Below are 26000 nucleotides of genomic sequence, written 5' to 3' on the forward strand. Positions count from 1 at the left end.
GTTAGGTTATTGCGGTAGTCTAGTCACTCTAAAGCAGGGTGATCGTCCGAAGGATCTTGCAGCCGGGGGGTAACAGTGCAGCCTTTCGATAAGGCGGTTGTTCTTGATGGAGCCTGAGTTTTCGACCAGTAGCCTGCCAAGGAGATACACGAGCGATCCAGATCGGGTTAGCAGGCGATGTGTTTGGCTTTCTGCATGGTCCTCCCCAGTTGAGGGTCACATCGGCCGAGTCGATCATCACTCGGGAATGAGCGAGTGCGTCCAGGTGAATGGAGTGGGGATATGTGTATCTCAATGTACAGTATGAGTGACTCAAACATGGAGGTGTTTGGATTGGACAGGGTTAACGGACACGCAGGGTCGATCTGGCTACGGAGTCCGATCGGGGAATGAATCTGATTTGCAGGTAGAATGAGCAATTCAGTGTGGGAGATGTGATAGAACAGCGTGTTGAAGCAATAGAACAATAGTATAGTGTCATAGCCTCATAGATCTCGTAAGAGAGTCGAGATACTTGACAAAACTATAATCGCATTGTTATGTGATTTAGCATTGTATTATTCATCTTAATATAAATGTAGGATATGATTGACAAGACCTCCAGGGTATACTAGCCTAGGCAGGCACTGAATAGTGATTAGATGTATGATGGCGGCTTCACTGTCGAGGCGAGGCTCCTAAGGGGCTCCCTGAGGTCTGAAATTAGTTTCCACAATTCGCTTCCTCCAATTGACTCCTACACGCTTACTCCTTCTCTCTTCCCGTCTCGACTGCCTCACCAGTGGAGGGTCGGACCCAATCAAGCCCCCGAGATTCTCATCCTCATCCAGAATGATCAAGTCGTCTCGAGACGCGATGTGACCCTAAAAGGGAGGGGCAAGCCGAAGGGTCGTTGGTTTCAGCTGGTGATTGGCCCCACTTGGAGATAATCGGGCCCTGATCGACAAAGCCAAGGCCCGCGTCAACGTCCATTTGCTCGTTCTTTGACCCTGTCAAATCAACTTCCAACCACCAAATGCGCGTCAATCAAATCAGGGCCAGTCTATCACTTAGCTCTGAATCTCCGGACTCCACCCTTCATCCATCTCAGGAACCAAACCCTAGTGTCCAGCCAGACTCGAATGGTGATCGTCAGGGCTCCGCCGAATGGGTATCAAGCTTCCAACTCGCTCGTGTTAGTCTTGGCCGGACTTCCCCGTTCTGGAACGATGGGATAACCCACTACTCCAGTCGGTAGTAGTAAGTTACCCAAGATAGCTTGTCACAGTCAAGCCTCCATGCTTCAGGGCCCCGGCGCAGCTGCGACGCCTCCCCCGCCTTCTCTGTCTGCCTGGCTGTCCTTGGCTTCCGGAGCTATCAGACCCATCAGCATTCGCCATCACTTCGCGACACTGTCTCATGGTCTCTTGGCGGACTCCGTGCTGCCATTCTGGCTGGCCGATGGAGTTCCGTGATGATCTCAAAGTTTATGCCCCGGATGTCCCTTCAGATACTGGATCGGCGGCCATGGCTTCCCGGAAGAGCAACATCTCCTGGCTGTCCCTTTCCGGGATCTGGGACGATAGACTACGGTTCCACTGATGCCTTCGAGCCATGTCTACACCCTGGATCGGCCTGAAGATGATGTTCATGCCTGTCCACAAGGCCTATAAAGCATCCATCATCGCCGGCCGATAGAAGGCTTTTTTTTTTTATCAATCCACTCAACTCCATTCTTTCGAGCCCAGAGCCGTTCTTTCTAGAGTTTCATTCTTTTTATTCTCATTCCCATTCTTTTCCACCTATATCGCTGTCATCCATCATGGTTGTCTTCAGCAAGATCACGGTCGTTCTGGCCGGTTTGGCGTCTGTCTCTTCGGCTGTGCCGACAGGCAGCTCGCGCAAGAGCAGCTTCACCATCAACCAGCAGGCTCGCCCCGTGGCTCAGCCCAAGGCCGTCAATCTGCCCGGCATGTACGCTGCCGCCCTCTCCAAGTATGGCGCCGCGGTCCCTGCTGGCGTCAAGGCTGCTGCCGAGAGCGGCTCTGCTGTCACCACCCCTCAGAACAACGACGAGGAGTACCTGACTCCCGTTAACGTCGGTGGTACCACTTTGAACTTGGATTTTGACACTGGGTCTGCTGATCTGTAAGTTCTACTTTGACTATCATCGTCTGCTATTGAAACATTGGCAATATCAAAATTCTTACATACAAAACTAGCTGGGTTTTCTCCTCGGAGCTGCCTTCCTCCCAGTCCTCTGGCCACAGCCTCTACAAGCCTAGCAGCAATGCTACCAAGCTGGCTGGCTACACCTGGTCCATCCAGTACGGCGACCAGAGCTCTGCTAGCGGTGACGTCTACAAGGACACCGTCGTCGTTGGTGGTGTCGCGGCCTCCGCCCAGGCGGTTGAGGCTGCCGCCCAGATCAGCCAGCAGTTCGTCGACGACAAGAACAACGACGGTCTGCTTGGTCTTGCTTTCAGCTCCATCAACACTGTCAAGCCCAAGTCTCAGACTACCTTCTTCGACACTGTCAAGTCTCAGCTGGACTCGCCTCTGTTCGCTGTTACCCTGAAGCACAACGCTCCCGGCACTTATGACTTCGGCTTCGTCGACAAGTCCAAATACACCGGCTCACTCACCTACTCCCAGGTCGACAGCTCCCAGGGATTCTGGAGCTTCACTGCCGACGCCTACAAGGCTGGTTCCAAGTCTGGTGGCTCTATCACTGGTATTGCTGGTGAGTGATCCAATCTTGAATACCGTAGCCGTCAATGAAAACTAATTTTATCCCCCACATAGACACTGGTACCACCCTTCTGCTGCTCCCCGACAACGTTGTCTCCGACTACTACGGCCAGGTCTCTGGTGCCCAGCAGGACTCCTCTGCTGGTGGCTACACCGTCCCCTGCAACGCCCAGCTCCCCGACTTCACCGTTACCATTGGCAGCTACGACGCCGTTGTTCCCGGTGCCCTGATCAACTACGCTCCTCTCCAGTCGGGCAGCTCCACTTGCTTCGGTGGAATCCAGAGCAACTCCGGCCTGGGCTTCTCCATCTTCGGTGACATCTTCCTGAAGAGCCAGTACGTCGTCTTCGATTCCAACGGCCCCCGCCTTGGCTTCGCTCCCCAGGCTTAAGCGAGCGGGTTGATCCCGCGGGGCGATGAGTACGCTCCCGTTATTTCTCGGGCCGAAGGGGGTTCAACCCTATGGTCATGAGGTGTAAAGCATGGGAGAGGGAAAATTGGTCCTATGCTATTATGGAGCTGGCTAGCCGGCTAGCTTGATTTGGTGGATGAGTGGATTGATACATTTTCTTTTCTTGATTGATTACCTTTTTGGCCTCAAGTCTTGACGCGGCTTGGCTTGTACATGGTGTCTTGAATAATGCGTGCAGCGCATAATACATACAACGCATTGTTATTGATTGATTTTTCCAGTGCATACTTGTGTAAGTGGTAGTAAATGATGTCGTGGCAATTTGGAAAGATTATTCTGGAACTATTAGGTAGTATTAGGTAGAGCGCAGCCTGGTGGCATTCATTCTATACGGCATTTGAATCATGGTGGTATTTGGCTCTGCAATCTACAGTCAGACAGGGATTCCCCTTTTCTGGAGAATCCCTGTTGTCAACCCCGACCTTGCCATTGATTCCGGAATAAGATTTTCCGTAAAAATTGCCATGGCCATACCTTTTGAGGGCGATCACTTGTACATACAACTACACAGTTAATCTGGCCACCGCTAGGAGCCGTTCCCATTGGAACAGTAGTGTAGATGGACTCATCTTCTATGAATGGTAAAATTCGCACAGAAAATACCTGAACGTTGTTTCTTTAAAACTCTTATCGCCAACGACAAAACTTGGGACTTGCTGCACGAAGAATTCCAGCCTTCCATGTGGAAATAAGAGGAGAGCGACGTGAGTGGATGAGAGAGTGGACTGGGTGGCGGATCATCTCGACCCGCTAACTCCAGACTCCTTCTCGACCTTAAATCATCCCGCAAATCAAAGCTGTACAGTCTGCGCCTCTTCCTGGACGAGATCACAATACCCCCGGTCGCTCCAGCTCCGACTATTATACAACTTCTCGAGTCGCTGGCTTCTCCCGGTCCCAGCGAAACCGACACATATCACCGCCGACCGACCCACCAATCGCCCCTGTGAGCCGACTCCCCTCGCTCCCTTCCTGAACGGCCTTGTACGCGCGGCTCGAGGCCACCACAGAATGGCTGTTTAGGACGAATTCAGACTCGACTGTATTCGCAGAGCATTTGTATAGGGATTCGGTGGATCTGGACTCGGTATAGGAACAGCAGCCCTCGGTCGGCGAAGTAGCCGCACAGAGTGCCTGATCATGGGAGATGCGCCTCGTGTGACTCCCCGCCAGATCTGGGCGAACCCAACAACAGCATCAACTCATACGTATGCTTCTGGGTGTACGCCATTTGTCTTGCCTAGCGATGGTATGTCTCTCTTCTTCCTAGTTCGACTGAATGGGTTGGCCAAGCAGTCTAAATGACCAACTCTTGCCACTCGTCTCGAATCCTCTCTTCCTTTTATGCCCGACTAACCCCCGGCGTCCTTGTCTATGCATAGGAGTCATACATGTGAATAGTTCATATGCACTCACTTTGACCGGAAATGCTGTCTACGAGCCCGTTTGTACCGGCGACCCATCCGATTACATTCATGTCTCTGCCATCCTGGACACCCGCGATCCGTTCTACTCCTCCGTCACACCGCAACTCTATGCTATCGGCTGCGCAACAGTTGTCAGTTACGTTCTCGTCATCATCCTTCTCATCACCCCGCGCACATTCTACGTGGGCGGTCCTGGCGGCGGCGCAAACTTCCTCGGGCGGCATGGCATGATCAGCGGTTCATATAGTGGCAACTCATCAGTTGTCGGCGTCGGTGGTCGACCGTGGTTGCAAAAAGTGGCTGCGATTCTCGTTGCAATTTCGTTGACCATCGCAACGGTGGACTCATTCAAAGTCGCCGAGCGCCAGTATGACTACGGGTTCTCGGATGCCGAGGCGCTTTCGGAGGAAGTTATCGATGGCACAGAGATTCGCATCGTTCGCGTCATATCCAGCACGTTTCTCTGGTTGGCGCAGGTCCAGACGTTGATTCGATTGTTTCCGCGACATAAAGAGAAAGTTATGATCAAATGGGCGGGCTTTGCGCTGATTGTGCTGGATACGACATTTAGTTGTTTGGAGAACTTTATGGTACGGAATACCTCGACACACCCACGTTTATACGACGATGCGATCCCCGCGCTGAGCTATCTGTTCGAATTGGCTCTCAATTTGTTGTATGCGGCTTGGGTTATTTTCTATTCGATATCGAAACACCGCTATGCGTTCTTTCACCCCAAGATGCGCAATATCTGCTTCGTGGCTCTATTATCGCTCTGTGCGATTTTGATCCCAGTTATATTCTTCGTCTTGGACATTGCAAAACCGGAGATTGCTGGATGGGGTACGTATGTCAGATGGGTAGGCTCGGCCGCGGCCAGTGTGGTTGTGTGGGAATGGGTGGAGCGTATAGAAGCGCTTGAACGAGATGAAACGAAGGATGGAATCCTTGGAAGAGAGGTATTTGACGGGGACGAGATGCTCGAGGTCACACCATCAGAAGAGGTCGATTGGCCCCGCTACTCGTCTCAAGGACATGACAAGGGAGGTGGAAACGGCACGTCGTCAGGATGGGGAGGAATGATAGGGCTGGGTGGTCGACCGCTGCGGACGCGAGTCGGCATTCCTCGTGGGAATAGGAATCGTGGCAATGGAGTGCTTGGACAGAACGATACAGCCATGCCTCCTCGACGCAATCCTCGTCCTACTCCCCCACCGGCTGCAGTGACACCCGTAAGTCGGGCTGATACTACCAGTGCCGCGAGCACAGTGTACAATGTTCGGTACCACCCAGTGGCTAGCCCAACACCACCCGTGGCAATGCCACACATGGAAGAGGAAGATGAACTAGAAGATCCTAAAGAGATGGAGATCGAAGCTGCCTATGACTCTAACGCTGCCGAGCACGATCCTTCGGCTCAGGATGCCAGAGAACAATCACCGCAGATCGTCTCCTCTGACCCAAGGTGGCTCGCTCTACTCAACCCATTCAAGAGGAGACGCGGATCGTTGCCCAAGGAGGTTGCTTCCGCCCAAGCTGGCGAGGAACAAGGCGAGGAGGATGGCGACACCGATTCGTATGATGATGAGCATCAGTCACACCCCACGCAGCCACGGGGCAACAACAATTTCTTCTCACTTCACCGGAAGCGGTATCCTGGTGCGGGAACGCAAAATGCAGATGCGCCTTTGCCTGTTACCGTGATCCCAGCTCGTCGTCGAGGTCAGCAGCACACTTGGTCCCCCCAGAACCCGCTTCTGGAGATTCCCTCCACTCACGAGTCCCACTCTGGCCGCTCTGGCCGCTCTGGCCGCTCTGGTCTGCCCGTGAGGGTTATTCCCTCTCAACCGCAGGCCTCTGCTCCCTGGACAGATATGGATCTTGAGAACGGGGATAGAGATTACACTTTGCGTTATGATCCCGACGCCGCTGCGTTGATCGATGAAGACGTGAGCCGTACCCGTGAGGAGCCCCCTAATACAGGCGACCGGGCCAGCTGGACAGAAACGACCGTCTCAGATGAGCGCAATGATACTCCATCTGGCCAAGCAGGTTCCCAACAGGGTGGTGGTCATAGCCACGCTACCTCATGATCCTGCATTACATATCCTCCGACATATGAACTCGGCGGATTACGTCTTTGGCTGGCATTGCGCGGTGTTTTCTTGGCGAATGGACTTATTTTTGGGATAGGTAAGGCAGGCCTGGAGTTTTGAACATATCAGCATTCTACTGGGAGGATTACATACATGTCATTTGGAAAGGTTTTGGATTGTGGACATTGGGATTTGGATCTGATTCTCTGATTCTGATCTAGTCCCGTGTTATATACCCTGGGAAATATACGTAATATTTGACACTTTTGAAGATTGTCTGACTCCCCTTCTAAGAATTGGCTTTATTCGACACTGCCCTCTTGAGCTCTGTCCTTCTCTTCCATACTTTTCGAACCCAGGAAAGTACGGGCCATGATGGCCATGACGATGGAGATGACGCCTATAAATAAGTATGGGTGAGTAATAGCTAAAAACAAGAAACGGGGGTATCAGTAGCTTACTCAACGTCCAACACATGGTATAATATCCAAAACGCTCTGTCAGAGCTCCAGCAAGAATGGGACCAAGAGTCATGCCGCTCGTAGCGGCGACCTCAACCAGAGAAAAGACACGCGAAAGTCCCCCTCGAGGGCCGAAGATCCCGGGGTTCCTTGCCTCTTCGGCTTTGACAACACCTGTATGTGAACGATCAGTACCGGATCTTTTCCCTGATTTGGGAACTGACCCCAGAATCGGATGACAGGAGACTCACAGGTTAATTCCACGGGCCCAACGCCGGAGACGAATGGTCGCAGGGTACCGAAGATGATGCAACACAAGATATAAAGAGCTTTGCCTCGATCGGCCCCACTGGACCATTCAAACTGCTTGTTGCCGGCGAATCCTAGCAAGACAAGGAACACTCCTTGTAGAGCAAGGGCAATGGTAGCAGGGGCGCGGGTTCCAATACGATCACGAAGATATCCAGCCAATGGACTGATGGGCAGACCTGGCAGGGCCAGGAGGAAAAACATCATTCCAACCTTCGAAGGTCCCCAGCCAAAGATATCCAACACATGCAGAGGAAGGGTAGCGTTGAAGCTTGTGTTCAAGGTTGGACCCCAAATCCCAATCAGCAAAGCCGTCATCACACGGCTATTGCTCAGCATCATCTGCCAGAAGTTCGCAGTCGGAGTAGTTCCATCCGGGCCATTCTCCTCCTCGGCAGAAGATTCCAACAGAGGATCAGTCTCCTGCGCATCCTCCGAAGTCTCCTCTTTCTCCGACTTCTCAACCATCAACAACCGCGCCACAACATCAATCACCAAAATCACCACAGGCACACTCCAAGTAAACCAATACCCGGCCATCTCCAGAATCAACCCTGAGACCATTGGTCCCGTAACCATAGCCGCATTCACAAACGCCATAATAAATCCCATCGTAGTTCCAATCCTCTCCGGTCCAACCGTATCCGCGGCCGTCGCAAGCCCAACAATCCAAGCTCCCGAACCCGAAATCCCCTGCAACACCCTTCCTCCGAAAAAGACACCGACATCCGTCGTGCAGGCTACCATGAACGTGCCGATGATGCATCCCACCAGCGCTACGAGGAAGGGGATCTTGCGATTGGGCGCTTTATCGGCTAGATGGCCGATGAGCGGGCCCCCAAAGGCAGAGACGAGGCCGTGCAGGGCGAGCGAGATGGAGGTCAAACGCTGGGTTTGCTTTGGGTCTTGATGCATGCGCTCTTCGAGCATGTAGGGTAGCATCGGGACGAGGAAACCATAGAGAAAGATCTCTGGAAAGAGTGTTTCAGGTGGTTAGTGGCTTTATCCATAGGTACAGGGAGTGAGACGAACCGATGAACAAGGCCAAAGCGACGGTAGCTAGAATGAACCATTTTGCTGAACGCCATTCCCAGCGTGCTGGTCTGGACTGAGAGTCTCCCATGGCGGTGATGTCGCTTAGTCTGATGCAAGGCGTGGCTGACTTCTAGAATGAGTCACGCTATAGCTGTAGACGGGAATAGCAGGGATGTTGCCAGAAAGATACGAGGATTGTATTTCTTGCGAGGTCTGGAATATACTTCTATTGTTGTAGGCTGTCGTTCGATATCGAAGCCACTCGCATGTGATTTCGTGAGGATTTGAAATCCTCGCATTTCGGTGTCGCGGGGGCCGTTGAAGAGCTGGAGGACCCGCAGGAGTCTGACTGCGTGGGGACTTTGGTGTATGTAACCTTGGAGTAGATAGCATGAACTAAGCACAAATACGGAGCTTCTAATGTGACTAGCTCAATCCTAAGGTATGTATGTATGAAATCTTAAAAGTGATATAGATTGTGAACCTCTTGCATTTTTGGACAGTCAATAGTCTCGGCTCTTGAAGGTGATACAACAGCCTTATGGCAAAAGCAACCATGCGGATGTGACCTATTTTCGATATAGAAAATGGTACATTGAATAATTCATCTCAAACTCCGTGACTAGAGTATATATGTAGATGTTTATCTCAAATGATATGTCCGCTAATAAGGTCTGTTCTTTACCGTTTGACTTTAACGATGTCGAATAGGTATGCCCTCCCCCACCTGCAGTGGACTTTGTATAGATGCGTCGTCCAGTCCCCGCCTTTTCCCAGAGGTTACTATTTAGTCTGATATTGCGCATAAGCGATTCACTGTATAGCTATATGAGACGTGATATATGGAGCTCTGACGGAATTCCCTTTCGGTGACAGTCTTTCGTTAATCAGCCACGGCTCGAGCAGGACCCGCTTATGCCAATCCTCCAGTCCTAATAACGCGACTGTCATTCGAGGATTCGCCAGTTTTGAAGTGGGGCGAGGCTCGGCCTGGTGTGTTCGGGAACTTTTTGCTCCGGGCCATCTTGCCCCAGACCAGAGATTGGCGAACATTCGGGAACCAACCTCCCCCTTCGTGATCTTCCCGGTCGATGCTGTGCCACGAGCCTGATGTCGCATCATGGCGGCTGTCAATCGGAACATGTTCGATGCCAGCATCGCAACCGATCGGCCTGGCGGGGCCTCGCTGATGTTGCTGCCGCTCAACTTGATCGCCCAAATCGTGTCAAATGTCAGCTCCCTAGAGCCCCAATCTCTCTGATCTGATCGTGCGACTGACGTATTAACTCCTACTAGGTCGAGGATACCGGTGATACCGCGCGACTATGCCGAACATGTCGCGTGCTCAACTACATGGCCCTCCCTCAGCTCTACCGCCGCTTGACCCTCACCTCCTACGATAAAATCCGCTATCGCGGCGAGCAGCCCGAAGGTATTGGAAGCGCAAGTCCGTTTACGATGGGCCTCAATGCAGTGATTGCGAGGCCTTATGCGACTCTCGTCCGATCAATCACGTTACGCGGCGATTGGAAGGAAACCGATATCGAGGAATATGCGCAGGTAGGGCGGGTGCCGGATTCCTCGATGATGTTGAACATTGCCGTGCGGGCGGCCGTCGATCGCATGACGAACCTCGAAAGCTTCAGCTGGGAGCTCAATACCAAAATGCTAGACACCGTCTACACGGGTTTAACCAAGCTGCCCAAACTAACTTCATTAACGATTCGATTCCCCTCTACCCGCCATCCCCAACCGACCTTTGTGCTTCCGGGGATGCCGAACTTGCGCTGCTTGAAGATTACCGACATCGATCCCCTATGCTACCCCGACGACATATCCACCATCCTTTTAAAGAGCAGAAAGCTACGCGAGCTGAAGCTTCATTGGTCGCCTCGCATGCGCCTCGCGCAAGAACCTAGCGTCTCCCTGAACGACTATTTCCGGAAATGCACCGCCGCCAAACAACCCCTCTCCGTTAAAAAACTCTCCTTCCAGAATTTGTACGCCTTCCACAGCGAGGAATTTAATATCTCATTCGATCCGACTACCGTTGAAGATGTGACATTTTTGAACGGGTCGGATACCGTTGGTCTGATGAATACTTTCGTCGAGAATAGCTGGCCTACCATGATGCCAGATCGAAAACTCAAGATCAGGTCCATGCGGATGGATACTGTCTCGAAACGAAATTCAGAGTTTATAGGAAACTTCACGGGCCTCGAGCGGTTGTATTTCGTCAATGTGTTCGACAACTCCTCCGACTATCTTAATTCCCCGCGTCCAGGCATGGGCCCTACCTCTGCCGCGCTGACACCGCCGGTATCCGATTCTCCGGCTGTCAATGGCACCACGGCAAATTCTCCAGCTACCGCAGCTTCTCCAGCTAGCCAACTGAATATCGCACTGAGTGTGCGAGACAGCTATCTTGCAAATATCACCATAAATCACGGTGCAACATTACGCCACCTGCTCCTTTGCTCAAAATGGCCCCTCTCCACGTCCATGATTGCCCGCCTCGTCCACAGTTGTCCCAACCTCGAGCAATTGGCTCTCGCGACTGATTTCTCCAGCATGGACTCGCTTTCAATGCTGGTCCCATTCCTCCGGAAGCTAGTTGCACTTCGACTTCTCATCCCTGCCGGCTCTCCAGCACCGCAGAGTGGTGCGAGCACCAATGCCCCGTCCTCAGCTACTAGTACCCATCCCGGAGATCCATATCTCAAATCGGCAGTTCCAAATTCTGTGGCCAATCCACACTTGATCGCCAAAACGAGCATGTACTCGCTGCCCAAGGAGACAGAAAATATTATTCTCAATGCGCGCAGTCTCGCAGACATCGTGGATTTGGATGACGACTTGCTCATTCAGATGATGAGCTATGATCTGGCAGACCACCAGATCTTTGGCAACGTGAAGGTTGTGGGGATGGGTTGGAAAGCCTTCGAGCTACGTGATCTCTATAAGGCTCCCATTCCAACGCGTGCAAACTCCGAGGACCAGTCCCCCACTTCGGCCACCGCAGAAGAACAACCACGACAATCAAATGGAATGAATGGCAATACACGAAACGAATCCGGCTCGCTGCGCGAGCCTGCTCACACTCCGTCTAAATCTCCCGCTGCACCTTCTACCACTCCGGCCGCCAACATGCCCACTTCTACGCTAGGGAAACGCACACGAGATGATGATTACGATAATACCCCCCAAAATGCCTCCCTTGCTAGTGAGACAGCACCGACCTCTGATTATCCTTTCCGCGACCCGAGCCTGTCGAATTGTGGCCACTTTCCGCCCGTTCTCACGAACGACGGATTCGTGTATAGACGGCACATGCGCAGAGTTGGCTGGGAAGTCCTCAAGAATTGGGAAATCTGGGCACTGGATGCACAAGAAATCTAAACATCAACCGGCTGCATGGAGGTCTAATGTTCTTCAGTATGCTCTTGCTTCTTTAATTTGACCATCTCCTACGATACCTGTACATCGTCTACTTTACATCATTAAGCGACATATGGAGTTTGTGAGTTTGCGGGGTCACTAGGCTGATTTTGTGATTTCATTTCGGGGGTTTTACATCACTGGACTAGAGTGGGTGTCGGGGGGTTTTGGCTCTAGATGGCGTGGCTTTGGTGGATGACAGCGGATGGTTTGCTCTTTGACAGAGCTAAGAACGTATGCTGTGTGACTATCCACCACTAGAATACGATCGAGCAGCTTCACTTTTGCCCCTTTTGAGAGAGTTTTTGTTTAGAGGGAACCTTGAAGATATCGATTTGTCCTGGTTTCAGGTGGGTCTAACAAAAGGCGTGTAGAACAGTGAGTCTGGAAGTATCTTATTCTGATGGCCGCGTGGCCTCGGCTTAGAAGTTGATATCGGGTCACACTAAGATTGAGCGTTGTTAGAAGACCAACTTTGAGCTCCTGCATAGTACCTGTAGACAAAGGAATCTAGATTACGTCTACGAACTTTGATTGATTGATACGACTTTCAACACGTCTTTCAACGCTTCTTTTACAGATCTTTTTTGACGATTAAATCTAGTAAACCCTACTCAGTCGTATAATTAAATCGTATTTAGTATCTAGTCACGAGGGATATTCGAACCCACTGGGGGAGACTCTATCGCGAAATAGAGCAATTAACTGTAGGAGACGAGTCTGCAGAGTAGGGGTTGGAAAGAGGGTCGAATTCTGCTCACCTGTCAATTGTAAACAACGATCTTCTAATACCGTTAAGACTGATACGTATAGGCTGAATATACTGATCTTCGTGGACAAGATTTTGATTAGGTCAACAATGGATTTCTAACTATGGCAGGCCTTGAAAGCGCATCATGATCAAAAAAGTAGGGCTGAGGTCTGACCACGTTCTACTGTATGCCCGGTTAATATTCATACTTCATTTCACCTTCTGGATCAGGGCCGAAAGATCCCAGATGTCCCTTGGTATGGTTAAGAAACATAGGGAGATGAACTATCAGAGAATAGTGATATCACTGCTCCCAATGCTTCTACCTTTCTCCATCAGAGAAGGTGTTTTGTTGATATTAACTCGGTTAGGAGGAAGCCCCAGCGGATATGAATTCAGCCGTCCAGCCCTAACCTGGACCTCAACTCCATAGGATTCTCTCGACGCAGTCAGATCATTGGCTGTTTCTGAGCATCGAAACTCTAGCGCGAGTCTCCAGTAACCTTGATGCGCCCGCAGAATGGATGGAACCTGGAGTCTTCGTCACCATTCCCGAGCTTGGCTCGCAATTGAATTGTCCGAATAATCTCCTTCTGACATGGTGTGAAGGACATCCCCACAACCTTCTAATCTAAACTCATCAGTGGAGATTACTGTTTTCGTGGGTTAAACAATGACCTTATTTTTGACGAGTTTGACCCAATCTTCATCATCGCGGATGACCAGGCTGCTTGATTTCCGAGCTTCACATCGATCTACGTGGATACTCTGGGGTCGACTGGTGTGGCTCCTTGGCCAACTTTAATGACTTGGAGCCTCTGAAATCTACCTTCAGTCATATATCTGGATCCTTGGCTCTTCTTGGCAGACGACGATCCTGCTAAAACTTTCTCCCCCAGTGGAGTGCCTCAGCACTGTTTGTTTATGGGAATGCCTTCTGGCCGGCGTGGCGTGGACTGCCGCGTCATGATCATGACGACGGTAGCAGAAGATTGCCTCAATAGCAGCTCTACTTAAACGTGGAGAACTCAATTTTGGAGAGGTAACAGCTCACAAAGCCTTCGCTCGTTTCTATACAATCCCCTTCTTGAGCCGCGATGCATTTCTCCATTCTTTTGCTGCCACTGGTAGCTTCTCTTGCCTCGGCTGTTCCGACAACCTCTAGTTCGGATAAACCGACGGTGACACTTGACTACACCACTGTTCAAGCGGCTGCTGGTAACGAGACCCTTGGGTACTACAAGTACCAAAACATTCGTTTTGCTGCTGTTCCCACCGGCGATCTGCGGTTTGCCAAGCCTCAATGGCCATCAAAGGAGTCTGGAATCAACAATGGCACGACTTATGCTACTGCCGACATTGATTGCTCCTCGGAAGAGGACTGTCTGTACATGGATGTATGGGCACCCACCAACGCCAAGGGCAAGAAGCTGCCGGTCATGGTCTGGACTTACGGTGGTGGTTTCACTGGTGGCTCCAAGTCTCAGAACACCCCTGAGGGTCTTTTCGACTTGTCCAAGGAATTCATCTTTGTGTCCTTCAACTATCGTCTTGGTATTACTGGTATTGCCAATTCGGTGACCTTGACTCACCAAGGTGCTACTGATAATGTTGCCTTGTATGATGTGGAACACGCTTACAAGTGGGTGAAGAAGTATATCAGCAAGTTCGGTGGAAACCCAGACGACATTACTGCCTTCGGTTTCTCAGCTGGTGGTAGTATGCCACTCTTCCAGATAACCCGCTATGGTGGACACAACGAGCAGCTCTTCAACAAGGCCTACATCACCTCTCCTGGATTCGTGCCCGGTGCTGGCCACCACCAAGGCGAGATGTTCTGGCAGAACGTCTCTACTGCCGTTGGTTGCAGCGGCGGCGATCTGATCTGCATGCGTAGTGTTGCCTTTGCCAACCTAACCGATGCTGCTACCGACGTCTACGACACATACGGCTACCAATTCCAGCCTCGCGTCGACGGTGACTTTGTTGCCGACACTTACGAGTCGCAGCTCTACCAGGGCCGTTTCAACTTTGATGGTCCCTTGGTCATCACCCACGAAGAGCACGAAAACAACGGCTCGCCCACCTCAGGTGTTAACACCACTGCTGATGTCGAGGCTGAGCTTCGCGCCTTCTTCCCGGCTATCACGGACGATGTCGTTGAGGAGATCATGGAGATATTCCCCGAGTCCGAATACACTAGCCCTGGCTACCGTTTTGCTGACATGCGTCAATCTTTCGATCTTACTGCTCATAACTACGCGCTGACTCGTGCCTTGGACAACAATACCTGGAATGCTATGGTCGCCCTTGAGCAAGCTACCCACGGGACGGACCAGAGCTACTACTGTACGAACAAAGCCCCTCTTATAGAGCAGATAACTGACCATAATCGCACAAATAGGGTACAGCACCTATTCCCTCTCTTCTAGCAGCTCCAGCCCTGATGGGGCTGCTTCTGGAGCTGGCGTTGCTATTAGCAGTGCTTCCTCTGTGAGCTCGACCGTTGCAGTACGTATTGCTCATTGAAGCCCCTCGAGAACAAGTCTTAGCTGACCTCTGGTTTCTATCATATAGCGCAAGATGCAGAAATATCTCCTCTCCTTTGTTCTCACCGGCAACCCAAACACCAAGTGGGCCAGCGACAAGGTCTACTGGCCCAAGTATGGTAGCAACGCTACCGAGCTCGTCTTCAACTCTACCATGTACCTTCAGGAGGATGATCTTGCTAGTCCTAAGAGTACCCACTGGAATAAGGCTCTGTGGTACTAAATAGGGCCAGTGTATCTCCAAAGTGGCAGGACTAGGGGAAGTTACATGACTCGGAGGTGATCGACCGGACGGGTTTCTCTTATTCAATCACAACACTTTGTATTAGTACGATAAGCTTTCATAGTGAATTTTGAGACATAACATTCCATTTGACAAGATATCTACGTGCTGTTCGAATTTCAAACGATGCTAGGCGAATTTCTTTCTCCTTTCGCCCAGAAGCACCCTGTTGGAATGAGTCTTCGAGTCTCAGCACTAGTAAACTATTTCTCAAAAACCGAAACAATCCGACAATCTCTCTGCAAAGAGAATCACGCCTGCCCCACTGGTGGCTGGAACTCCCAGTTCACACGCTCTATGATTCCTAATTCATCATAGATATGCCTTGACCAAAGTGAGGTTATATGTGTCCGAGAGGATTTGCCTACAATCCCAACCAAAACTTGACCATGCCTGTACTGATGGGAAACTATACAATGGGCATGAATAAATACAAAGCTCTAATTTGGGGCGTGATATTTGCAATGATTTGACACACTTAGTTTGACTAATCATAAGGACATATCAACAAAACCTCATTGTCACAAACATCACTGCCTCATATCTCAAATCTCTCATTCCCCTCCTGGGTCACTCTGCACCAAATTAATTGATGGGCCCACGAAATTGATCAATATCATTAAGCTCCCGCCAGTCAAGCCCCTACAAGAAATCTAGGCAAATGGCGAGCCGCCAGACCCACCAGGGCCAGAAGAGCCTCCAGAGCCTCCTCCGGAGACACTGTCAGTACCACCACCAGACTCAGCGACACCCCCGCTCGCTGTATAGACAAAGCTATAGTTTGGATCATAGGTGGCAGAAGTATCAACAGCAACAGTAGTCCAACCAAGTAGACCGTCACTCAGACTATCACCGAGCCAGACGTAGTTCAGAACGGGGTCCGAAGTAGTGCCCTCCGTCTCATCAGAGAAGACCCTATCCTCGGCGTTGGTGGTAAGAGTGACGGTGTTGGTACTATACGGAGAAGTTGCCTCGACCTCGGTGATGAGGTCCTGATCCCAAAAGAGTTGACCGATATGTGCGACAGAGCCGCCGGTGATAGTTCCATTCGACAGAACCGTGACGTTCAAGTGAGCAACAATGTGGTGATGGGTCGTACGTCCAGAATAGTGACCAGGGAAGAGGGTATTGAATGACACCACACCATCGCTATCAGTGACTTGAATGCCACGCAGGAATGTAGCGTCGATGTTGGAGGTATCGGCAGTGTTGCCATTCCCCTGAGAGATGACGCCGGAGTAGACACCAGTAGAATTGCAGTTCCAGATATCAGCGTAAAGATCTTCAATGCCCTCGCAGGTATTGACATCGACAAACTGGACATCAAAAATGACGGGGACACCCTCCTGTCCTTCACGTAGGTCGGATCGAACTAGTTCGCCTTTTACATAGAAAGGACCAGTTTCACCCTCAGGGTTCAGCACGCAAGTAGAGCTGCTGCTAAATAAAGTGTCTGCAGAAGTGTCGGCAGTGATGCTCGAGTCATCCACCAGATGAGAGGTGTTGAGGACGTCGGTGGTATCACGGGCGCCCAGCCGCCGACGGTGCAGATCGTAGAGGCTACGACGACGAGCTTCAGCACGAGCATTGAGTCCATTGACCTCGAATCGCTTGGCGCATTTCTCAAGGCCACGGCGAGTATGCTTGCGGAACTCGCGTTTCATCAGCTCAGCCCGGGCATCGTGCTTTTCGTGTTCGCCTGGGTGAGCCAGTGCAAATGGAATTGTCATGCCGACAAGACAGACATTCCACAGAGCAGTGAATCGCATGTTGAAGGGAGCCCGAGTTTTGCTTTATTCGAAGAGTAGAATAATAATTGCTTAGCAGAAGAATACTCTGTGAATATTCATTGCCATTGCGGCCATGCAGACCCCTTTAATACTTCTTCTTGCTTGCCAATAATTGATGTTTGTGTCTTGGACTTGACCCAAGTCAACAGCACTACATCCAAGAATGTATAGGTCAACATGGCTGGATGACGACGTCTATTCTGCCGTGGATTCTACTGCTGCTGCGTAAATTGTTGTTCATGATTGGCCTAGGCTTGTTCACATTTGCCAAGACGAAACAGGCCAAGCACTCGCCAAGCAAGCTAAGAGGTCGGCCACGCATCCCCCCGGTCTTGACCATGCCCATTCCGCTGCGGGAGTTGATAAATATTCATCCGTCAGTGTGAGGATGAAAGCTCCTTGGTGGATATTGAGTGCCTTTGATACGCTCGACATGCAGCCACTTTGTCCTGCCAAGACAATGATGAAGAGTGATCGACATGAGCAAAAGCGGAGCTCCGGGGCTAGTTTTAGCCCCTAGCTCAACGCGAAGTGTACAAGAGAGAAAGAGCTAATGATAATCCTTTGGGGGAGGCCTCCAGAACTCGATATTCACTGATAATAGGGTCAATTCTGCTCGCTAGTATAGAGCCGTAGAGACATTTCTTGGCGCCGAATTTCGAGGTAGTTAATCCGACCACCTGTCTGAGTGATGATATCTCAATACAAATCGTCAATATAAAACCATGCCTTCATGCGCGGGGAGGCAGACAAGCTGGTAGTGAAAAATTAAGTTAGAAGAAGCTGCTCAAGCAACGCGGGCTAGACGTCTTTGTCCGATTTGCATATTGCCTACGTGTATTGTAGATGCAGGTCCTAGCTATCGATGCTGATCATATGCGCGTGTCGCTTTGGGAACGGACACTACCCTGAATGACTGACTCGATGTATCGGCGAAATACTAAATCCATGTGACGAAGATCTTCAGACGCGTCAGCACATTAGGGGAAATATCTTAACGGGAATATAGGGCGGGTTCGGAAATATACTCAGGCGTGTATATGCTTGTTCCCCGCCGCTAGGTACTTGGTACACAAAGAAATATAGCCTTACGGTACAATTAACAACCTTGGAGTCCAGAGTGGGTCTGCATCCAATATCAATAGGCATACGCAAACTTCGGAGCACGTTCACGCCGCTGAGTAAACAATCTATCTCTGAACCCATGAACAGTCCTTGATGCCGACCAGGGAGCATCTAGACTATCTTGGCGTAGTAAGCGAGCCAAATATCAAGCAATCACCAGAATTGGATGATATTGTAACTTTAATGGAGTGGTCCTCGGAGAGTATGGTCTGGCCTCATACGTTGGTTGTATCAGAAATTGTAATTTGAATTGTACTTTTCAAGAATAAAATCTGTAGAATAGAATCCTTCTCTTTGTATAACTGGGATTATATGGGGCCTCTTTATACTGTTTTGATTAACTTCAACATCTGTTACATGTAAAATATAAATTAGTATCCTATCTTTTGCATTTCTACTTAATTTTACTTTAGTTACTTTGCTCTGCCACAAACAACAGGCTCGCGTCTTTCAAGTAAACCAGTTGAATATAGTGGACCTATAAACTATATAGAATTTCATAGAATATTTTGCCACCGTCAAGGCACTTGATTGATTGGTTCATCATTCTGCTATGAAAGACACCATTCGAAGGTGATTTATCTAGGCCAAGTCCTGTCGACAACGATACTGATGGGAAACTATTGTCTAGAGCCTGCGACAGGTGTAGCAAATTGTGACAATTTACGTCCGGAAGACTGACTTCGCAGCTTACAATTATCTAGAATTATGGTCGCAATTAGCCGGTTCTATTGGCAAATATGGCATGGAGGAAAGATATTGGCTAGATGTTGTGCTTGCGGGGTGGACCCGCTTCCCCTCTCTTGCTCCGGATTCATCTATTGCTGAACTTTCCATTCACAGAAATTAAAGAACGTGCCGGCCGGAGGATGACCCGTTTACCCGGTAAAGTGGGGTTAAAAGACAGCATGAGATTGTCTTGGATTGTAAAACGCTTCAGCTGATGATGACCTGCGCGTGAGCTGATTTGCTTTGAGGTCAAACCAATACTTGGCCGAGGGTATTAGCGACGTACAAGAAATGGGAATCGGCATAAAGGCCGATTCCCAATCATGAGTCATTGCCTGCTTCCGTTTCCCTTTTCTGTAGGGTTTTAGATAGTCTTCGCCTCAAACGTCTTCTTTCCTCTGATAATTTCCCCTGCTGTCGCAGACCGAACATAATCACATTGCAGTGGACCAAACTCAAAGTCCGCCGAATTGAGTTTACTGCTGGCGTAAACAAGCTTACCATCAATCACTATAACCATGGCTACTTCAACTGCAACCGCAGCAATAACGTCCCTGAATAATTCCTCTTTCAAGTAAGCTCATCGCCCTTGGCACTGCACGGGCACAAGCTGAATAGCCGATATCAGGCTCACAGGTTCTTACGGGGATTGGCGTGATGAACTTCAATCTCAGGGATTTGCGGTGGTAAAGAATGCGATTACTCCCGAGAAAGCCAAGTACTACCAACAGAAAGCGCTTGACTGGCTCACGTCATTCAATACCCCTCTAGATCTGAACGATCAGTCCACATGGACAGCCGGAAACCTGCCCTTTCAAAGCAAGGTAAACACTTTCAACAAGTATGGCGTTGCTCATGAGAAGTTCATGTGGCAGGCTCGTATGGAACCCAAAGTTGTGGACGCCTTCGCCAAAATCTGGGGGACTGATAAGCTACTCGTATCCTTTGATGCATTGAATGTCACTTTGCCGAATCGAGCGGACAAAGCCGCCCAAAAGCCATGGCCGCATGTGGACCAGTCACCTTTGCGTCGGGGTCTTCATTGCGTTCAAGGGATTATCAACTTGAGCCAGGCCGGTCCCGAAGACGGATCGTTGATTGTGCTTCCACGATCCAATACGATTATTGAGCACTTTTTCGATACCCAGACAGACCCATCGAGTTGGAACACAAACGACCTTCGATTGATCAGTGAAGATGAGATAAAGTGGTTTCAAGAGCGTGATATGAAGCCTATGAAAGTTATGGCCGAGCCTGGTGACTTGATTCTATGGGACTCGCGTACTGTTCATTGGGGTGGTGAGCCCAGCGCTCAAAGCAACATAATTCGAACGGTTATTTATGTATCATATTCCCCTGCCGACTGGGCGACGGCAGATGCCCTTGATCGAAAGAAAGATTCGTTCGACGCGTTTCAAGCTACCACCCACTGGGCTCATGATAATATCGTTCCCCGCGAAAAGGAAGCTTACCTGCCCGATGGAAGCTTGGATCCCCGCAATCGGTCTGGTCCGCTGGAAGAACCAGAATATTCAGATCGTTTGCTTCAGCTTGCAGGCATCAAACCATACTGATGTCGTGAGCCTATGATGCGAATTATCCCGGGCAAGTCAGAGAAATTTCTATATGAGGTTGTATATACTTAACACCATTGCAGTTTGTTTATGGCGTCACCCAAACTGTGATGTGAGCTCTCATTTTTCTCCCTTCTACGCGAGAATCGTACCCTGTTATACTAGCCTGTTCTGTTTAGAGCACGAAGTACTGTCGATGAGTAATCTCGTTAGCTCCGAAGGCTGCACCAATCAAATCTCGAAGCCAAATGTACGCTTACGCGTTGATGGCAAGCTGAAGGAACAATCCGTTTGTCTCTGGAGTGTGATTATCACGTGAAATCACCTCACAAATACAACTGCTGTGGACTGCAAATGGCTCTTCGTGAAAGGGAAGTAGGCTTTTTGTATTTATTATCACCTGTTATTTCTAGATACAATTTCCCGAGTCGTGATTTGCTAGTCTCAGAATTGATGATCGATCTGTCAGATCCTTATCTTGGAATCGTGGCTCTGTACTCCGTAGCTCGTCCCAATCCATCAATGGTCTGTCTGGTCTGAGCGGGAGCCCCGCTACGCTTCATCCAGCCCCCCTGGCCTTTTTCTCCTTCCCATGTGGTTCCGACGCTTGAATCCACGTTCGCATCGGCGTTAAAAATTCTAGCTCCAGCGTGCAAACAAATTCTGTCGCAATCATGGTCGGAACGGAGGATGATATCGCGGTGGTGAGTGGTGCTCGCACGACCTAACGGATTGATGCTCACCTCCCGCTCAGGACCCCTACTTCTACTCTATGAAGGGTAACTTGGAACCGGACGACTTCCGGTCGTGAGTCTCCTTTAGCTGCCATCCGGTGTTGGATATATGCCTGATCATCTTCCTAGGGAGACTACTTCAATCGCATCAACGATCGCGAAAGGGCGGTTGGAAAATGGCCGAAGGTCAGTATATTCCAGCCGAGGCTAATTTCGTCGACTAATTTGGAGCATAGATACCAAGCGACAAAAGAAGATAATTACTGGTTGGTCACGATGCATCTGTATTAGAGATGCTTCTTTTAACCATTCGTAGGGGACCTTCGGATGAGCAGCAATTCGAGGCATTCGAGATTAGGTAGGTCTAATGACCCAAGTTATCTTTTTACATCTCCTTCATGAGAAAGGAACGTGGAATTTTGACATGCGCAGTCACATCTTGTTCCTGGTGCTGGATTATCACCAACCGAATCCTCTCTTCCGCTCCCCCATAGGCGATTCGCCTAAGGTATATACCCATCATGATTTGATTCTTCCTACTTGAAATGAGCTAATCACATGAAATAGCATATCCTGGACATCGGAACAGGAAAAGGAAGCTGGGCAATGCAAGTCAATGAACCTAATTCCAAGAAAATCTCTAACAATTTCATAGTGACGTTGCGGATAGCTTTCCGTCAGGTAATCAAATTCCGAGCACAATTTTGCTCGATTGTGAAACTGATTTATGGCAGCGACCGTTCGCGGAGTGGATCTCTTTCCCCCACCCGTAACCTGGATGCCTCCAAATTGCGTGTTCGAGGTTGACGACGTGCTCCGAGAATGGACATGGAGAGAGCCGTTCGACTTCATTCATCTGCGTATGATGTATGGAAGCTTTGATCCAGAGGGATGGAATCGAGTGTATAAGCAGGCCTACGAGTGAGTATCCTATATCACTGCTTGAATTCCATCAGTATGAGATCCTTGTCTTATGTTCTTTTGCTACAGGGCCCTAGTACCAGGTGGGTGGATTGAGCAAACAGAGATGGATATTCGGGTCTATAGCGATGACGGGACCCTGAAGCCAGATAGCCTTCTGGCTGGTTGGGGTGATATCTTCCTTAAATGCTCCGAGAAAGGTGGTAGATCTCTCAGGACCCAGGAAACGATGCGCAGCGCAATGGAGGAGGCCGGCTTCGTCGATGCGCATGAATCGCTATTCAAGATCCCTCTGGGGCCTTGGGCTAAGGACAAAACACTGAAGGAGGCTGGTCAGCTCCAGTACGCTCATTGGAGTGCTGGTATCGAGGGCTGGGCAATGTGGCTTCTTACTAAGTTTGGGGATCCGGAGCCGTGGACTCCAGACGAGGTGCAGATCTACCTGGCTAAAGTGCGTGCGGAATTGAAGGATCCACACGTACATCGCTGGGGATATTGGTGAGCCATTTTTTGTCTCTACCTGCTGTCCATTTATTTTCTTTTTATGCTAACCAATTCAGTCGCCGTGTGTGGGCGAGGAAGCCTACGCTAGAAGAATTAATGGCGAGGGAGCCGGAGGTCAAGAGCGAGCCGTCGCCATAAAGTTGCTCCTTTTCTGACGAACCAAGGAGCAAAATTCAAAATATACCCATTGATATTGGTATACAATGAATCACTTTCAGAGTGGCTTATCACCATTTACCTGGCATTCAAATGGCCTTGCCAAGAAGCCTCAACGCTTGATTCCCCTCAGTATCTTAGGATAATTGTTGGATCTATATCTCTCTTTACGTGCAGCTATTTCGCTTCGAGCCGTTCATTCTGAGTCAGTTACACATAGTTCAAACTCCACTTGTTGATAATCACTGGATAGTTTACTTGATGAACCTCATTTTCCTATAAAACTGCTCACACGATTAACCTTCATAACCCACGTAGGCCCTTGAAAGTTTCTCACGAACCCACTGAATCAGTCACCGTTAGTAAGAGTCTATAGTCGTTTGGAGCCTGTCACTTACATCTCCAGCCTTAAATGGTGGCCTGCACGGGGGATTCACGTCCGATGTATACTTCTTCAAAACAGATACTGTAGCATCGTAGTCCACACCAAAGAAGAAGGGAATCGAATATCGCTCTTCTCCTGACAGATTATTCACGCGGTGAATTGTTGACTTGAATTTTTTATTTGTCCTTTACAAGTCAGCCATATTAGAAGTGAATGTACGATATCGAGACCTACCAAGTGGATAGACAGTCGGCAATATTGACCACCAGTGTTCCGGGGATAGGAGGCGCCAGAATCCATTCACCCTTGTGATTAAGAATTTCTAGGCCAGGGACTTTCCCCTGCGACAGGATTGTAAAGCATTCCCAATCCTGCATTGGAAAAGGTGTTAAGCAAATCTCATTCAAGATGACAGACCGTAATGTGCTCACCGTATGTGCTCCGAGTCCTTCTTGCACCTCCCCCGATACCGGTTGGGCGGGGTAATGCATCATTCTCGAGGTCACTCCTGGTGTCTGGATGCTAGAATCAAAGTAGGTTTCAGGCAACCCAAGTGCAAGAGCAAAAATCTTCATCATCTTGCGGCAAAGATCCAGAGCGGAAATGCAGTATTTGATGTACATCTTGGAAAACCCTGGAATTGTCTTTTCGTCGGGCCACTGGTTGTCTCCATAGAGTTCGTAGGGATCTGGAGGAAGAACAGCGTTTTTGGGCTTGGTGGAATCCATAACAACTTCATAGCCGATATCGAATGCCTCTGAGAGAACTCCGGTCGCTTCTTCCTCCGGTACGGGATCATCTTCGGTGCCTGTGGACTTCTCGCCACCTATCGGGCTGTATCCGCGAAATTTCTAGGGGAGGGTTAGTACAGAGATAAACTTCAGAATACCATTGGATATTTGATAGAGACCTGTGAGTTACCAATATAGAATTTCATCTTCTCCTCCTCGGGCAGGTCAAAGAAATGCCTTGCTGCATCGTGGATCCCGTTCACCAGGGTCTCTGGGATTCCATGATTCTAAAGAATTGGGTGGGGAATCAGCACTGGATTTCAATGGGTTTCTTTCAAATCATATATGGTGAGGTAGGAGTCTCGTACCCTGATGTAGAAAAACCCCACTTGCGAGCAAGCATCGAAGACTGTTTGTGCGAGCTTCTGGCGCTCCTCCGGTGATGTACTGTCTACGCTCGAAAAATCGATGACAGGAATGTTATCGCAATTTGCGAGCTGCGAGGAATCAGTCTGCTGGTTCATGGTGTCCTGTGATCCCTTTCGTAAGGGATTGATGATGGGTTTCTCTTGAACGGCTTATCGAGCGGGGGAACTTTAACTAGTGGACGTTCCTGCTCGGCCGAGGGAAGACTTGCAATCTTATCTGCCAGACGCGTACCCCTCATATCTCCTCATCGTTTACTCCTTCCACTCGCTTCTAGTGCGAGCACCAGATAGCCATTGGCGATTTGGCATGGCTTGGAGGTCTGGAGTAGATTTCCAGGCGAGGAGCATGCCTCATGTTAATTTGAGTCAAGATATGTTCGCCCCTAATCCTGCAAGTCTGTCTCATCTTGTGGAGAGAGTATCCTAGCGAATTAGTTGATAATTCTGAGGGAATGAAGTCAGAAATGCTGTATAGAAATCCCGCTCCATATCGCAATGTTTGATCGCAAGCCACAATCCATAAGGTATTTCAACCCGACACTTTGTGGATCCTAATTCTGCGGGAGTCTAGCAACGCCATCAAAGATGTATGTAGTACTTGATCGCGTAGACGTGATTTTATGCCAGAGAACCCGGTGAAATGATTCGCGAATCCACAGAGGTGTTGAGATCAACTGCCATAAAAGCAAACAATGTGGCTTCCTGGGAAATTCCAGTTCAATGCGTTGAACGATCATACTGTGGCGGAAATCCATGGCAGCAAGATGTCTAGGCAGGCTTGTTCTATAGTTGCGAGCCTTGTGAATGCAAATTCATCTAGACGCGAAAAAGTAAGAAAGAGAATCAATTTCGGTTGGACAATTCGTCTACAAGTATTTCGTAGCCCAGAAGGCCCTCCACAATGGCCATAGCCATATTGTAATCAGAAAGATATTTCTTCTGGTTGAGCATCCCAAGCCAACTAGTAGAGATACAGCCGCAATAGGTAATGAGCACTTCATTGTTGACAATCGACAGGCCCGAGAATTAGTTTGGTGCTAATTATTTCATAGTCAAGGGCTTGTCATGTACGGTTCAGGGGGCGTTTTTTCTACTTCGCGACCCTCAGTAGTAAGTACCATGGCAAAAGAATCTATTAATCCTGTTGGCTGGGCCACTCTGACAAGATACAGAGCTTTCAATTGCTTTCGTGTTTCCATTTTATCCATGTTCCCTTGCCTTCAGACTTTTCTTGGTTCAAATTACATAGCTTAGAATGGACCCTTGTCGCTGGTGGCAAAAGGAGGGCATCGGGGAGCACTAATTTTCTATCAGCAGTGGTCATTGCCCTTTGGATGGTTTCAACTAAAGTCTCAATTTTTCTACACGCAG

At 49.6% G+C, this 26000-nt stretch overlaps 9 protein-coding genes across 9 annotated transcripts; 6 read left to right on the top strand and 3 right to left on the bottom strand.

Annotated features, from left to right (window-relative positions):
- Window positions 1-1801: 1801 nt before the first annotated feature.
- Window positions 1802-3122, top strand: N7458_012091 (pepsin-like aspartic protease; the record flags this gene model as incomplete). The annotated part of the gene is made up of 3 exons (XM_056915473.1): window positions 1802-2127; window positions 2202-2722; window positions 2785-3122. 3 exons carry the CDS (start codon window positions 1802-1804, stop codon window positions 3120-3122), a joined length of 1185 nt encoding a protein of 394 aa, XP_056760227.1.
- A 1221-nt stretch (window positions 3123-4343) lies between these two features.
- N7458_012092 (PalH/RIM21 family protein) lies at window positions 4344-6723 on the top strand (the record flags this gene model as incomplete). The annotated part of the gene is made up of 2 exons (XM_056915474.1): window positions 4344-4452; window positions 4586-6723. 2 exons carry the CDS (start codon window positions 4344-4346, stop codon window positions 6721-6723), a joined length of 2247 nt encoding a protein of 748 aa, XP_056760228.1.
- A 305-nt stretch (window positions 6724-7028) lies between these two features.
- Window positions 7029-8619, bottom strand: N7458_012093 (MFS transporter; the record flags this gene model as incomplete). The annotated part of the gene is made up of 4 exons (XM_056915475.1): window positions 7029-7126; window positions 7188-7361; window positions 7412-8467; window positions 8529-8619. The coding sequence occupies 4 exons, from the start codon at window positions 8617-8619 to the stop codon at window positions 7029-7031; spliced, it is 1419 nt and encodes a 472-aa protein (XP_056760229.1).
- A 1032-nt stretch (window positions 8620-9651) lies between these two features.
- On the top strand, window positions 9652-11930 carry N7458_012094 (uncharacterized protein; the record flags this gene model as incomplete). Its single annotated transcript, XM_056915476.1, has 2 exons — window positions 9652-9762; window positions 9828-11930. 2 exons carry the CDS (start codon window positions 9652-9654, stop codon window positions 11928-11930), a joined length of 2214 nt encoding a protein of 737 aa, XP_056760230.1.
- A 1887-nt stretch (window positions 11931-13817) lies between these two features.
- Window positions 13818-15492, top strand: N7458_012095 (uncharacterized protein; the record flags this gene model as incomplete). Its single annotated transcript, XM_056915477.1, has 3 exons — window positions 13818-15069; window positions 15125-15231; window positions 15298-15492. The coding sequence occupies 3 exons, from the start codon at window positions 13818-13820 to the stop codon at window positions 15490-15492; spliced, it is 1554 nt and encodes a 517-aa protein (XP_056760231.1).
- Window positions 15493-16205: 713 nt separating this feature from the next.
- Window positions 16206-17321, bottom strand: N7458_012096 (intradiol ring-cleavage dioxygenase; the record flags this gene model as incomplete). Its single annotated transcript, XM_056915478.1, has 1 exon — window positions 16206-17321. One exon carries the CDS (start codon window positions 17319-17321, stop codon window positions 16206-16208), a length of 1116 nt encoding a protein of 371 aa, XP_056760232.1.
- Window positions 17322-19714: 2393 nt separating this feature from the next.
- On the top strand, window positions 19715-20770 carry N7458_012097 (phytanoyl-CoA dioxygenase family protein; the record flags this gene model as incomplete). The annotated part of the gene is made up of 2 exons (XM_056915479.1): window positions 19715-19770; window positions 19825-20770. 2 exons carry the CDS (start codon window positions 19715-19717, stop codon window positions 20768-20770), a joined length of 1002 nt encoding a protein of 333 aa, XP_056760233.1.
- A 674-nt stretch (window positions 20771-21444) lies between these two features.
- On the top strand, window positions 21445-23067 carry N7458_012098 (uncharacterized protein; the record flags this gene model as incomplete). Its single annotated transcript, XM_056915480.1, has 9 exons — window positions 21445-21474; window positions 21525-21577; window positions 21634-21690; window positions 21741-21770; window positions 21821-21862; window positions 22160-22185; window positions 22239-22425; window positions 22495-22923; window positions 22986-23067. 9 exons carry the CDS (start codon window positions 21445-21447, stop codon window positions 23065-23067), a joined length of 936 nt encoding a protein of 311 aa, XP_056760234.1.
- A 314-nt stretch (window positions 23068-23381) lies between these two features.
- On the bottom strand, window positions 23382-24725 carry N7458_012099 (isopenicillin N synthase family dioxygenase; the record flags this gene model as incomplete). The annotated part of the gene is made up of 6 exons (XM_056915481.1): window positions 23382-23429; window positions 23484-23655; window positions 23705-23841; window positions 23902-24321; window positions 24360-24488; window positions 24570-24725. The coding sequence occupies 6 exons, from the start codon at window positions 24723-24725 to the stop codon at window positions 23382-23384; spliced, it is 1062 nt and encodes a 353-aa protein (XP_056760235.1).
- Between the last annotated feature and the right edge of the window lie 1275 nt (window positions 24726-26000).

Source organism: Penicillium daleae, assembly GCF_028827525.1.
Source record: "Penicillium daleae strain IBT 16125 chromosome Unknown utg000009l_segment0_segment0, whole genome shotgun sequence".
NCBI classification, from domain to species: domain Eukaryota; kingdom Fungi; phylum Ascomycota; class Eurotiomycetes; order Eurotiales; family Aspergillaceae; genus Penicillium; species Penicillium daleae.